This window comes from Spinacia oleracea, chromosome 1, assembly GCF_020520425.1.
Source record: "Spinacia oleracea cultivar Varoflay chromosome 1, BTI_SOV_V1, whole genome shotgun sequence".
Classification (NCBI taxonomy): domain Eukaryota; kingdom Viridiplantae; phylum Streptophyta; class Magnoliopsida; order Caryophyllales; family Amaranthaceae; genus Spinacia; species Spinacia oleracea.
The window spans coordinates 36,453,336-36,468,544 of NC_079487.1; the positions used below are offsets into that span (position 1 = coordinate 36,453,336).

The 15,209-nt window shown below is 37.2% G+C and overlaps 1 protein-coding gene across 5 annotated transcripts; it reads right to left on the reverse strand.

Moving 5' to 3' along the window:
* Nucleotides 1-654: 654 nt before the first annotated feature.
* LOC110778268 (nonsense-mediated mRNA decay factor SMG7) lies at nucleotides 655-10,852 on the reverse strand. 5 transcript variants are annotated; one of them, XM_056835276.1, is made up of 9 exons: nucleotides 10,597-10,852; nucleotides 10,244-10,322; nucleotides 8,853-9,461; nucleotides 8,633-8,755; nucleotides 6,782-7,014; nucleotides 4,943-6,704; nucleotides 4,748-4,858; nucleotides 4,533-4,663; nucleotides 655-1,158 (listed from the first exon to the last, which is right to left on the reverse strand). In XM_056835276.1, the coding sequence occupies exons 2-7, from the start codon at nucleotides 10,310-10,312 to the stop codon at nucleotides 4,772-4,774; spliced, it is 2,883 nt and encodes a 960-aa protein (XP_056691254.1). In that variant the 5' UTR covers nucleotides 10,313-10,322; nucleotides 10,597-10,852; the 3' UTR covers nucleotides 655-1,158; nucleotides 4,533-4,663; nucleotides 4,748-4,771. The 5 variants fall into 5 exon arrangements, with proteins under 5 accessions (XP_056691254.1, XP_056691255.1, XP_021838530.2 ...); XM_056835277.1 differs by having other exon boundaries at nucleotides 4,533-4,666; XM_021982838.2 differs by having other exon boundaries at nucleotides 4,533-4,666; nucleotides 4,748-6,704; nucleotides 10,597-10,851.
* Between the last annotated feature and the right edge of the window lie 4,357 nt (nucleotides 10,853-15,209).

Consider the following 15,209-nt stretch of genomic DNA (forward strand, 5'->3'; position numbering starts at 1 on the left):
TTGTATAATAATTATCTTCGGTGGACAATTATTTTAACAGTATTTACATATATTTATCATAGAATTCCACTTCCGCAAAATCTATAGCAAATTACGATTTACACCATGATTTTACGAAATGATTACGACACTCATAACTTGCTCTTATATATTATATAACTATATCAGTGCCTTATCAGCCTTCCTACCAAATGCCCCTAATAAACTCACTCACTTGGCTGCCAACCTATGGTAGCCAACGTTGTAACATGACTAGCAAGATGAGCAAAATTGCCTTATATTTCGAGTATTTACGTGACCCCGTATCGGGTATTAACAAACTTACGATATCAACTAACAATATACACAAGGATTAACCCCCAAAACTTGAAAAGTACCAAAAAAAAAAAAAAAAACTGCATTCTCGCTACCAAGTAAGACATGCTTTTGCTCATGTCACTTCTATATATGCACATATTTTGGTATTAAAAAGCCAATCAAGATTAGTTGGATAAATAACCAAATCATGCGTGCTCAAAGTAAACTAGCCATAAGATCGCCAATGGAGAGAAAAATGAGAAACAAGTAACACGGGGTAATAAACTACAAATGGAGTACAATTTTGACCAATAGTAATAATAATACTGCAAAAGGTTAAAAAAAGCAATAAAGAGATTGAAAAATATATATATATATATAAAAATAAAAATAAATAAAAAGGAAAATCTCAACACAAAGTCTGGTATGACAAACATACTCAAATCACCAATCATTATTAAGAGTACCCCCCACACAGTTACAAACGCCATAACGCGATTGCACACCTGGGTTTATTTTAATCTTTCAGCTTCAAAAAAAAGAAATGAAACTATGTAGAAACTGGCTGCCCAAAATCAATCGCCCAGATACCACCACCACATAAATCAGCTTCCTCGACTGATCTTACTGGTGGTTTTTGCAGCGCCTACTAACATCCCATATTTTCGTATCATCGATTCAAGGCCTAGTAGAGTAAGCTAACACTTATTCAGCATCATAAGCCGCTCCAACCACATCCAGATCTAAAAGAGACAGACCCCCATCCATTCAGCCAGACTAGCACTAACCCTTGAATATTTGCAATGATATCTTTCTAGTTGTCCATTGACTCCATCCATCCCATCCTGGATACCTCGGCACCTGTTGGGACGATTATGAGTACACATACTTGATACAGTACAATCAAACATATTATCCACATCAATGTATATTCATCAACAGTCAATTCCAAAATGTTGAACAAGATCAGCAGTTTATGATGTTTGCTAATTTTGTATTTAATGTATCATCCCATGAAAGTAGGTAGCTGTATGTGAAGTCAGACTGAAAACAGATGCCGACAGAAAAAGGAACTAATAATTTAAGCAAATAGATATTTTGCAGATCTGAGCGCTCAACATCTTATTCATCTAAAATAATCAGCAAGGAAATACTTTTTTTCCCCATCACATTTAGCGGTAGATGGACTAAATCAAAATGGCTCTTAAAACCTTTTCGCTTCCTTTCCATGATGTAGAAGATGCTCGTCCCGTTGTCGGCCCGTTATCGCTTTTGGGTCAATTGGAAACAACCTCTCTGCATTTGCAGGGGTAAGGTTGCGTACACCCAACCCCCCCTTACCCCGCTTCTTGCGGGGCCTTTTTGAGGCAATGGGGTAATGATAATGATGAATAATGACATTTAGCGGTAGATAGACAAAGGCCACCTAAAAACAATACTTATTCAGAAAAATCAATATATTTGTAACCCCGCCTTGCATCAAATAAATGTTTCAGCAGTAACAAAGAGGCGAAGAGCGTCTAAATATTACTTAGATAGTTGCCCAAATTTCCCAAAAACATGACTTATTCTCACCCGTCAAATATCATACTACTTGGACTCAAACATACACAACAGACGCATCCATGAATGTGCACATCCGCGTGTTCTATCTTTAGGTAACAAGATTAAGATAAAAGGGACTTAATAATAAATATGTGTGGTTGGGGTGGGAGGAGATATTGGAGGATTGTATCCCAACCTGGAGGTTGTTAGACATGACAGCTAATAGTCGATCAAATGATCCAAGGTCAGTCAAAGGAATAGTTTATACTTTATTGAAACATACTGCTTCGTTTTTATTAGTTGCTCCACTAGGACTGGCACACATTTGAAGAACAAAAATATAGGAGGGTATTCAGAGGGATAGAACCCCCATGTGATGAGGCAAAAGGTAAGAGAGAGAAGGAACGGTTTAGGGTACCCTTGGTCAATTTAAAGATGAAATTTACCAAAGGAAAAGTGAAAAGAATATTTTATAACCACCAAAAATAGAGTCAGTCGGTTGGGGACATACAAGACAGAGAAAGAAAGTTCTTATTCCATTTATAAGTGCTTAGTTCATTATTTTTCAATTTCCCCTTTTACCCTTTCTGTGCTATCTAGGTGCTTTATCCCGAAATCTGACTTTCTGATTCCTCTCACCCCTCAATCAAACAGCCACAAAGACCGTTGACGTACACCTTGTCAAACCTTCAACAAAGCACTATGGTGGAAGAGAAGAAAGAAAAACTGGAGTCTGGAGGTCCTCAGAGCAGCACCTATAAAATGAGAGGAGGGAGACCAGAACCATGTAGCTGAGAGCACCAAAGGTCACCACCAAGACCGTTGACGTACACCTTGTCAAACCTTCAACAAACCACTATGATGGAACTTGGAAGAGAAGAAAGAAAAACTGGAGTCTGGAGGTCCTCAGAGAAGCACCTATACAATGAGAGGAGGGAGACCAGAACCATGTAGCTGATAGCACCAAAGGTCAAGCTTAGGCCTTAGCACAGTCGTGATAGAATCTATAGTACGCAGTCCCGCACTTAGACAAACTCCAACTTCGCCACGGGTGAGCTTGGATTTAAGCCATACCATAGATGACCGCGATTGGTTTGTGTGGGGGTGGAGCAAGAACAGCGATGTTGCTAGTTCATGATGATGCCGGGGAAAGTAAAGATTGGGGATATTAATTGTAAAAAAATGTATGGAGAGAGTTCTCATTGAACACCTATTTGATATTATGAGCAAAGCAATTTTAAAAGAAGGCATATAAGTTGAACAAACCAACAACAACAACAACAACAAAGCCTTAGTCCCAAAATGATTTGGGGTCCGCTAACATCAATCTCATAGGAGATCGTCATTGTGACCAATCAAACCAGAAAGGAGCGGGAAGTTAAAAGAATAAACAAGAGGGAGAAAGTGGATAAGTTGAACAAACCAAATCCCTTTCCTTGATTAATTTAACCCTTAATCCCCTTTCTATATACCCTTTTATTCTACCAAGTGAAAAAAAGATGTTAAACGGTCTTGCCTCCTAAATTAATTTAAACCTGAACATCCAAATAAACTCCCTCGGGCACTCACACAATTGAGTTAACATCTTCCAATTTTGGGATGTCCCACAATCAAATTAACATTTAGGTTCCAAAAAACTTTCCTCCCTGCCGTTCAAGAAAGTTGGATCCCACACCCCCAATCCCCACCCATCTTTTCTCTGGACTTTTCTTATCTACGTGCAAAAAAGTAGATGCAACTTAATTGTGAAAAGTATAACTTGATTGTGGAAAGGGTAGTGTGCAACAATGAAGCAATAAAAAACATGTTCAGATCATAAACATACCCAATATCTTATCAGCATGCATTAAAATGTCTTACCAACAGCATTAGGGTTCAATCTTTTCACCTGAAATTATCTAAATGTATTATCCCTAAATTTGTTGCGCTATAGTTGTGTATTGTCCTTATATGCAAAGTAAACCAGACGAAATCCCAGAGAGGGGGATCCAGGAGTAGATCTATTAGACAGACCAAAGTGTTTAAATCCATTCCTAACCTCTAAAATCAAAGGAAAAATATAGTTATACGCAACAACACAGAGCCATGAATTCTGCAGCAACTGGGGCTGGGCAGAGTCCAGATGCAACACCAATTTGGGCCGGGCAAATGCAGATAGCATGTAACTAATGAAAAGCAAACACTCTAACAAATATGATGATGATGACATAGAAGAGATCTTAGATTCCACACCCAAGCCTTCAACCATTAATTAAACTACTCCCACAACAAGAGAGTTTTTGAGTTACTAAATCCCATGCTACAGGCCTTATAAAGTTCATCAACATAGTCATTAGAAAGGTGTTAACATAACTTGGCATGCTTGACATAAATACTCAATTATATGCTTCCTCCATTCTTTTTTAGTTGACACGGTTCGATTATTGACACTATTAATTAATCTACTTTGACTATCGATTGTGATTTATATTTAAGAAAAAATATAGTCATGCGTGATCTTGTTATAATTGTATGGATTTATAATATCAACTTTTTATAAATTTTACCCATTGATAATAAAATATATCAACGATTGAAATATTGAAATAATTGCACTGGCAAACGTGATAAAAGAAATGTGTCAATTAAAAAAGAATGGAGGAAGTCTATAAATGCACATGATTTAGAAATAAAGGGTAGCAGATACATACCTGTTCCAAAAGCAGGGGCCTGCAACACTCCCAAGATCACTCAAGCTTCAACAAAACTTAATATCAATGCAGGACCGAAGCAGGATGCAGAAACTGTAGCATCTGCTTGCGGTTAATCACCTCAGTAGATTCTTCTTCACAAAAGGGAGAATAGTCAGTGAACAATTACCTACAAAGGTTAATCAACTCGAAATCTAGGAGATAGAATAACAAACCTCCAAAAATCTTTGACATGGGTTTCACACCTGAAAACGACCTTCCCACAAAGATTGACCTTGAAACTGCTGTAAAAATGGCATTGCCTGCTGATTTCCTTTCTGCTGCTGCTGCTCACAGAAATTAAGACCATCAGGAAACTGGTAGTCTTGCCAAAGTGCATTGTTCTCAACTGGGGCTCGGATAGCTGAAACCTGTTTTCCAGGAAAAGGAAAGCTTATTGACCCTGGTGTGTCATTCCACTTGCCAACGTGGTTATACAAAGCTCCGTTGAGATTGGTGCAGATGTCAAACCCCATGTCTTGCTTTGTTGAGGACGGCATCTTATATCCATCTAGCCAACTATAATCATCCATCATTGGGTTTTCATCCTTCACACCAGGCTCAATCTGAGGATCATCAGCGCATTTAGGAGTAGCAGGTGTAAAACCTGGAGGAGGGCCTACACGTCTGATGGGCCGACTGACAGGATTTTTTCGAGAACCAACTGGGAAGACTGAATGAGACTTGATAGTGGAAACGTTCAAATCAGGACCAGATGATATAATAAAGTCAGTCTTAGATGGCATGCTAGCTTCTGAAATCTGCACTGGATATCCATTACTAGTATTGAGATTGACAGCATGCGTGAACGGAAGCGATAAGGCAGTAGATTGCAAAGGAGTAAAATTCTCAGAAGGCATTTGGTTCATCAGAAGGCCATTATCCATCAGGTTCAAATTCCTAAACCCACTCATCACAGAAGCCTGCTGCTCCGACAGCCAACCAGAAGTAGGGAGTTGAATAGGTTGCATATGTTGGGAGGAAGCATTAGAAACAGAAATAGAAGGTCTCAATGTTGCGGTATGAGTCTCGTGACCATTCTGAAGGATTCCATTTGGGAAAACTCCATTGAAAAGGTTTCCATTTGGTGATACTGACACAGGCCGGTCATAAAGTCCCAGATCTCCACCAGACATATTAGCAACAAGCCCAAGATCCTCACAAGAAGTTAAAGCTTGAAACCCAGTATCAAATTGTTTATCTGCAGCTGAGGGCTTAAAAACAATAACTTCTTCCTCATCCTCTAACTCGACCATCTTCACTGGTCCAAGAACTCTCGGACTCGATTTCTTATCACTTGACATTTCTTGACCCGTGACTTTTGACATCAGTGTTTCAGGTGAGGCTTCAGGACATAATTGTGCCTCAACCCCAAGAACAAATTTCTTCAAGTCAGAATCAAAATGAACACCCTGCTGCCCGATCCCAACAACACCAGTAAAGATCTTGCCAGCAGCTATTATCCGCAGGACGCGAGTTGTTTTCTCCCTAACTCCGCCATTATTTCCATTTCCAAAAGTATGCTTCCTAGAGAAGTCTAGGATTTGGTGTGCAGCGTGTAGAGGCAGAAATCCCCTCAACTCAAAGTCCTCCCATAGAGCCAGACGATTGGAAGTTTCACCTTCTTCATACTTGCTCATGTTGGAAAAGCATGACTCATCTTCATCATTAGAAAAGAACCCACTTGACAACAGCTTGTTAAAGAAAGTGATACAGGAATTCCAAAAGAAAATTCTAGCACTAGATTGCTTTTCCCCTGCTTCACTGCAAGTCGCAACATCTGGATGGCAAGCTAACCATTCTACAAACACTAAAACTCCAGGCACTAGATAACTTGACAAAGGTTCATGTAACTGCAGGCATCGCTTAACAATATGTCCCATGAACTCAAAAATTGCAGTATATGCATTTTGGAGAAGGACCGAACGCTGCAAGATCTCTGCATATGACTGACTCTCAGATTCTCTTTTCACATTGTGCACTGTAAATATGAGAATGGCCACCAGCCTGACGATAACATGTCCACATTCAGTAGCATCTGACCCAAAACTGTATTGCTCTTCCAACCCAGATGAAAGAAGCACCAAAAAATCATTCTTGGCCATCGACAACACATCAGCAAAGGTTTCCAGACTGAACACATAAGAAGCAAAGATTAATGCCTATCATCAATGCATAGAAGAATCACATCAAACAAATAAATATAATACCTTGTACGGGTAAACAATATGCCATTTACTCTGACAAACTTAATGCAAAATGCTTTAAAAGTTTCTGGGATGCTAGGTGCCTTTTCTTTACTTGGACTAGATTGACATCTGTTTTCTTTTACAAAAGACCTTGCTTCGCCTCTTCCTTTCCCTTTCCCGGACACCCGTGATATAGCTGCCTTAGTTGTCGAAGTTTTAGAATCCTCTAGTAGTTGTGAATAATTCTGACGATTCTGCCATAGAAGAATAAGACCATGTTACGGTTTAATATACGCCTTACATATCATACTAAGATCATACACTTCCAGGTAGAAACAATTTCCTCATTCCATATAAAAACAACAATAACAAAAAGTACAAATAAATAAATGCAACATGCGTCATCTGTGTTCAAGGAGATAACACAAAATTTTGGACCATATGCAACCATAGAACTATCTATAATGCTTAATCTTAGTTTAAAAGGAACACGGCATCGAAGAGATCTAAGACATTAGCATGTGGAAGCCATATGAACACCCAAAAAATCATGTAGGAAACTCCCACAGATTACTCATTCTGCAAAACAGTCATCATGGGATTCATGACGAACAAGACAATATTAATTACCAACAATTCTCTATGCTACTTAACAGATCAAGTAAACAGTTTCTTTTGTTCAGGACAAAGTAGTCGCTGTTTATTGAAATTTCCTATATTCAAGTTCATCACAATAGAAATGCCAATGTCAGTTTCACACCATCGCTTCACGTTTTTCTCCTGCCTCCCATGCTCTAAAATATTCCATATGAACACAAACTTTTGCAATAATTCAATAACAAGTATACTGCCTACCTCACCTGCAAAATTTTGAGACCACTAAACTACTTCTATACTCAATGTCCAACAAATTAGTCCCCCACAGAAACTAGACTTTCCTTCCCCTGTTTCAAATATAAGGCACCCACACACTCCAACAGACTCCAAAGTCAAACTTTGGTGTTAATTTCATAAGTTAAAATATTACAAATCACTATATAAAGTTAATAAACAACAATATTTTCAAGTATGATTAATATAATTTGAGAAAAACAACCATCAAAACTTGACCTCGAAAAACTATGGATACCCTGTATACAAATTTTAAAATAAAATGAATGACTTTTACCAGATAAATTGGAGAAATAATTAAACCATTTTCACACGCAATTCAATCAACATGGTTTTTCAAATCTTGGTTCCCTCTCTCAGGTAACAATTGCTATTTCAAGTATGAGGTAATAATAACGGGATATGGCCATGAAAAGAAAGTCTAACAAGATGATGTGCAAATACATGGGTCAAGAACTAGAACACCCAAGTGTCAGCATTAAGCACTATAAAACGTTGCTGCGACTGTCAAGGAGAGGAAATATCCAACATAAAAACTACTATAATCATGTCACAAGTGATCATGATCATTGTCAAGTTTCATCAGTTTCCATGTTCACTATGAGGTCAGACATAAGGATAAAGGGTCTACCATGTGTAAGCAATACTTCTTCTCTTTTCCTTTACATATGATAAAGGTCCTGCTTTTCTATATCATGCATCAAGTTAATGCTCCATAAAGCCAAAGGTAAGGTTTTCACAGTTTAGAATTTCCTTCACCACTAAGAAGCATTGTTACACCCATCCACAGTCGGACAAACAGCAAATGGTAAAGGAAAAAGGAATATGAAAGTTAGATTGGTTCAAGTACATCAAAAATTCACAAAATTGTAACATATGTTGACAAACCACCACCCTCTCCCAAAAAATCAAGCAAGAGAAGATAAAGAAAAAAGCTGCAAGAAGAATGTGACTCAAGTCTCAGTAATTCACATTACTTACCCTCTCAAATGCAATGATAAGATTATCCCTTGCCGTTGTAAAAGGACTTTCAACAGCCAAACTACGAAAATAACGATAGGTTGCAGCCAATTCATCACCATGATACGCAGCCACTATAGCAAGCTACAAAATACAAAATCCAAGGTCATATGATAGACAAAGGGCCATTTAAAATATCTCATATACAGCAATAAATTCGGCCTACACCAATAAGAAATACCTGATGGTGTGGATTACCACCAGATGGCCACATTAAAGATGCTTGCACATAATAACTAGAGGCTGCAGCAAAATCTCGACTTTTGGATTCACCATCCCCATATAGACCTTTATAGCGAGCAAGATCACCAAGGTAAATCAAGCAGCGGTGGCAAGATATCAAGCTATTCTTCATATCAGTGATTCTTTGCCCATCTTCCGAAAGCAAAATCTGATTATCTGGATCATCTGAGAAATAATCAAGAGATAGCCCATACTTTGCCCTAATTTTCAACATGAGCTCGTGATAGAATCCTGTCGCCTCAGAAAGAAAGGTCTTAAACTGAGAGCGTATTCTCGCAAGCCGATCAGGACGTGCAGGAGCAGCATTTCCATTTCGGGTTGCAGAAGAGACATTCGAAGAAAGAGTTGCATTATAAAGCGCCCGCAGTTCTTCTATTCGCCTGTAATGCAACTGCCATAAAGCAAGCTCGATTTCATGCTGCTCAGAGAAGGAAAGATCTTCAAGTATTATGGCTTCATAGTTCTCTCGAAGTTGTTGCCATACATTAGGATCTGAAGGAATTCTGGCTTGCGCAGACTTACGTCGGGTATTTTCCAGCTCGACATTCTGCACATGAACACAATTAAATAAAATCCATAGCTGAGATACTGATATGTGGATAAGATATTAAAAATAAGAAACAAAACAAAAATCCACATACAAAAACTATCAGAATTACTCAGATGAACAGTAAGCAAAATGCTGATTATTTAAGGCAAAAAGGTAAGCAAAATGTTGATGGGGGCACAGGCTTCATTATTTAAGGGAAAGGAGGCAAATGTAGCAATGGGAGGCTCAGACTTAAAGGGCCAAAACTGCACACCAAACTATTTAGTAGCACTAGGCTCAGTGACACATCAAGAGAGTACGTATAAGTATAAATTAAATGATTCATCGTTGTCCCTTTCATTTAAACAAGTATGCACCACCCAAAACTCCAAAGTTCTGAACACATGACCATATACTCAACCAAATGACATCCCACAAAGATGACAGAAAAGTCAAATCTTCTGATAGCAATAAAGAATAAACCATAACGCAATTACAAGGCTCAACTACAATATTACTACCATAATACTTCTAACAAGGCTCTCATCTAGTTTCGTGGTAAACAGGGTCATAAGTACGCCCCCTACCCTTAGAATAACAAAAGAAAATGGTTCTTTTTGCCTTACCCTAATATTACATAGGGATTGATCCATTAACAGAATCTCACAACATCATTTTTTAAAAAACGAATGCCTAAGAAATCTTAGCAGAGTGAACTAATTTTCTATTCAATATCACTGAAACATTCAGGAAGAGCCGACCGGATAAAAAATTGTGTGGTTGACAACTGAGGACCTTACCTTGTTGTAAAGACGCTGAGCACGCTCCCTAGGAGAAATTTCTGAAGGTATATCCATCTGAACAGCCATTTTCCATCAACTGCAAGCAAGAAAACTGCACTTTATCACAAGGAGAAATACAAATCATCTAAAAAAATCCAAGAAACTGCGCCCAGCGAAAAATATGATCATATATCATTACGAATTTCGCGTCGGAAGAAACCAATCAGCGCAATTTACATAATTTCATGCATATTCAAATGAATTTATTTCAAAAAAAATCAGCGTAAGTAAGACACCTAGGGTATATGCGAAGAAGCGAAACCCTAGATCTGCGAATTGAGTGTAAAATTGAATGTGAAAAATATACTTACATAATCTCAAAGAAAGGGATCAAGAAATTAGGGCTTTTGGTGAGGAATTTCTGCAACGATTGAGGAATTTGTGAATGAATCTCATGGAATCAAGAATTAACAAAGGTTGTTAATTTTGGTACGATTGTTTTCGCCAATAGTTTGAGAGAGACAGAGAGGAGAGAGAAAATTGGGGACGGAAAGCCGAGGAGTTCGCACGAAATAGAGGAGAGGGCAGAGCAGAGGGGGGAGAAAGGCGTATAAAAGAGATGCAACTCGTATTTACTTCGTTTATTTGTCTATGCATAAATCTACATTAATCTACATTAATTTGCTCAAATAGCACCCATAAAAAAAACATTAATTTGCTTAACTAATGACAATATGACATGAACTTCTTTAATGGACTTCTTCTTCTAGAACTAAGGATCTGTTTGGTAACTCATTTCAGGTAACGTAAATAATCAGTTGCCTGAAATTTTTGCAACTTTATTACTTAAGAGGTGTTTGTTATGCAACCAAAACTAAATTTCACGTGCTAAACTAGACTAAAATTCGGACGTTACTCCAAGTAACGTCTGAAAATTAGTCCACAAATTTCAGCACTATTTTTCATTATTATCAAATTAGTACGAGTAATCTGCAAACAATATTTTGTTGGTTCTAGGATTGCTACATGCTCAGCCTCAACACCCTCCGCTACGCAACTCTCGCATCGCCGCATCGTTTTTAATTCATCAAATCTCATATCAATTTCTCCAATAACTTTGGGTGTTTCCCTTCCCATACAATTATGCTAATTTATATTCCTTCTACTTATTTTATTAAAATGAACCAATTCGATTATCCAAAAGAACTATTCACTATGTTTGTGATCTTGACTATAATGAAGAAATTAAATGAGGAGAGAATGGAGGCAGAAGAAACAATAAAGAAGGAGAACACCATTGTTAAGAAGATAGGCGAAAGAAAGCAAGAAAGGAGGGCGGAAAAAACAAGAAATCTGATACTTGTATATGATGACTAGTTTAATATATACAAAGTACTTCATACATCAAATACCGTGTATTATTATTTTTTATTAATTATTTTTTACATAGGGATATATAAAATACTATGTACTAACTAAAAAACATAATAACTTAAATCATCAGTTTTACCAAACAGTTCATCTAATTAATCAGCTACCTTATCAGTTTCAGTTGTTAACTTATCAGTTTCAGCTAACTTATCAGTTTCAGCTAACTTATCAGTTTCAGCTTCACTTCAGCTAGTTTTTCCAAACAGAGCATAATATCTTTGTCTCATTTTACCCTTGAACGATTTACCAAAGTAAGGCGATTTTACAACTTATTTCTCATTCTGCATCGGAATGAAACGTATTTACCAAACTCCGTCCATGTAGGCAAAGGCAAAGTTGCTCTATTTTTTTTCCCAGTAGTAAAACCGTTATCTCAGATAGCGGTTTTACCTCTATAACCGCTGTTGGAGGTAGCGGTTTTGATCATAAAACGCTATGTTGGACAGTTGTTTTAATCGTTATTCGGGATAGTGGTTTTGGTCTACAAACATGGAAACACCTGCGCTATGCTACTACAACCTATATTTTTGCATATGCTCGGCTACTGCATTCCAGATATATCAGCATGTACAATATCAGAAATATTCTATCTAAAGGAGTTCCAAACCAACTCCAATCAAACATTTACAAATTTCACCAACCAACTAAAATTCAAATCGCTTAACCAATTAAAATAGTTATAAGTACACTGTAAGCTAAAAAGTTCACCAACATAAGTGTCGTTACAATTGTTCCAAAGTACCCAAAAGAAAAGGTTCAAATTTTCTCCAAAATCACAAAAGAAAAAAAAAACGTCTATGTGGATGCCACCTTATCTGCAAAAGAATAGAGAACATCTAGTCAAGAGCTTTCTGGAATGAAAGGACTTGAAAATGGAAGCAATTTGACAAGAATTGGACATGCTCCATATCTTAGTAATACAAAATGAGCCTTTTAAATCAATGTCTGAAACCTGCAAATAAGGAAGACATTAATCTTGAGCTTAGTCAAATAGTCTTATTATGTAAGCAAAGTAACTTAACAAAGATCATCAGACAAGCTAGGTTTAACACAATATGGAGCATCAGACTATTATAATTCCGCATAAAGTTCAATTTAATAATGTAAGAATTGCTTATTGTTTCAACATCAGGTTAAAGGGGCTATAAATCCTACATTTTCGCAAAAATATTCCAATTGCAAAACGCATTGCCATCAATCATCATTCATCACCATAGGCAAACCCTCAGTAAGGCAACAAGGCAGAACCTACATCGTATTTTCATATAACCAATGGTATAATTTCCAGGTTGCTGAAACTAATCCGATTAAACAATGACATAAATCTAAGTTCTATTTCATCCACAAATAGCCGGATTGAAACCCTTCATTAATTTAGGAAACTCAATCACACAATCATCAAAAACACGGAATCATCATTCGCATAATTCCAAAACATATGTCAAAACTCAAACACATATGTTTTGATTATACAACTCAGGTGTTCTTCATTATTACTCAAAAAAATGCTTAAAAAAGGCTGAAAAGAGAGCACATTGTATGTCAATAGAATGTCTGCAAATGTCATAACTAAAATTTTACCCATAACAAAATTTTACCTAAGAAGAGAAGTGTCAACTGGCCCAGGTCTGATCACCGGCTCCATGAGGCCTGAAGTATATATAATGTATAACATTAGACTACAAGATAGAAAAAATAAAAGGTGAAAAAAAACACTATTAAACACTGTAAACTTAGGGGAAAAAATGCAACATTTAAGTCTAATACTCCGATGATCCAACACTACTCTTAGAAGGACAAGTACGTGCATTATGACCTCTTTGCCGACATATACTACCAGAAGTTTTGTTCTTGGTACGTGCACCTTCATCCATTCAATTTATTATCCTAGTAGATACAGGTCGTCCGACTTTTCCTCGTTTTTTGCTCTCGTTAGCAATAATTCTTGGACCCACAACAGGAGACCAATATGCATCACCAGGAAGAGGATTGAAGCTTTTCATGTATGTCTGCCTATACTCACCTGTACTGAAAAATGAATCAATAAAAGAAGCGTATGACAAGTTTCTATCTCGACAAACCGCTAGAACATGAGAACATGACAACTTGTATATGTGTGTTTCTCACAGGTGCATGTTTTTTGAACCAAATCCACGTTATGTTTCTTACCTCCCTTTCTGGGAGCGCGATTCCCAAAGCCAGTGGTAACTTGGGAAAGACCCTTCTCATAATCAAATGATCGTACTTCATGAGATGCTGATTTTTGCATATTTTTCTCAATTTCAGTGTATGTTTTTTCACTATAATCATGACCTTTTTCAACTCTCTTCTTACCCCACACCCACCGAGTTACAAAGTATGAATTCACTCGAAAAAATTTCATCTCAACAAGAGCTTTGATAGGTAGACAACGAGCTCCCTTCAACACTCCATTGAAACATTCTGACATGTTAGTTGTTCGAATGCCAGATCTAAAACCACCATGATGATGTATTGAACATAAATGCAAAGGGATGCAATCTAAGTATTTATGAGCCTCATTGTCTAACTCTCCAATTCTATTGAACCAAAATTCGAACTTTTTCTTTTGACGTTCATCGGTAGCTCGACCAAAGAGGTTCTTCATGTGAGTTTTATAATGTTTACCCACATTTGATGCAAGATGTCGAATGCAGTATCTATGATGTGCATATGGCTCCTCCCATCCACTCCCCTCCTTATTCATTGCATCCAATATCCCTACATGTCTATCATATATAACACATAAACCTGCTCTTTTGGTAACCGATTGCCTAAGAAATTTCATGAACCATGACCAAGTATCAATATATTCTTTTTCAACGATGGAAAATGCAAGAGGAAAAAGTTGAAAGTTTGCATCAGTTGCCATTGTTATAAGTAAGGTACCCTTGTAGTTCCCATACAAATGAGTCCCATCTATAGTGATTAGAGGCCTACAATGCCGAAATCCATCAATAGATGGCTTAAACACCTAGAAAACTCTCTTAAACACGTGAATAGAAGGATCACAAGTCTCCTCTGTGCACCCATGAACCACAGTTCCCTCATTGGCCTCTTGCAAAGCTTTCATGTACATTAGCAAATCTTCATAAGATTTCTCCTAATCACCGAATATAATGGTAATTGCTTTCTGTTTTGCTCGCCATGACCTGCTATATGTGATGGTGAAAAGGAATTTATCCTTAACAACTTGTATAATAACACAAATTTTAAGAGAAGAATCGGCTCGCCATGTCCTGCTATTAGTTATCTAGTATGCACTATAATGCTTTGAACTATGAAAATGTCTACTACTTAAAATGAAAATGGGGTAGGATTTTTACGCAGTTCAACGATTTGCCCACATTACATTATGTATTTTTTCCAGCACTACATCAGAAGAAGTTTGGTTCCTTATTGTATTGAAACCTTGAAATACAGACAAAATTGTATACAATTCAATCAAATTCATTATGACTAATCTGTTTGTTACCCAAAATCAGGTTTCAGACACCAAAAGCCAACACCCAAAGCTTGGCATAAAGCAATGCAT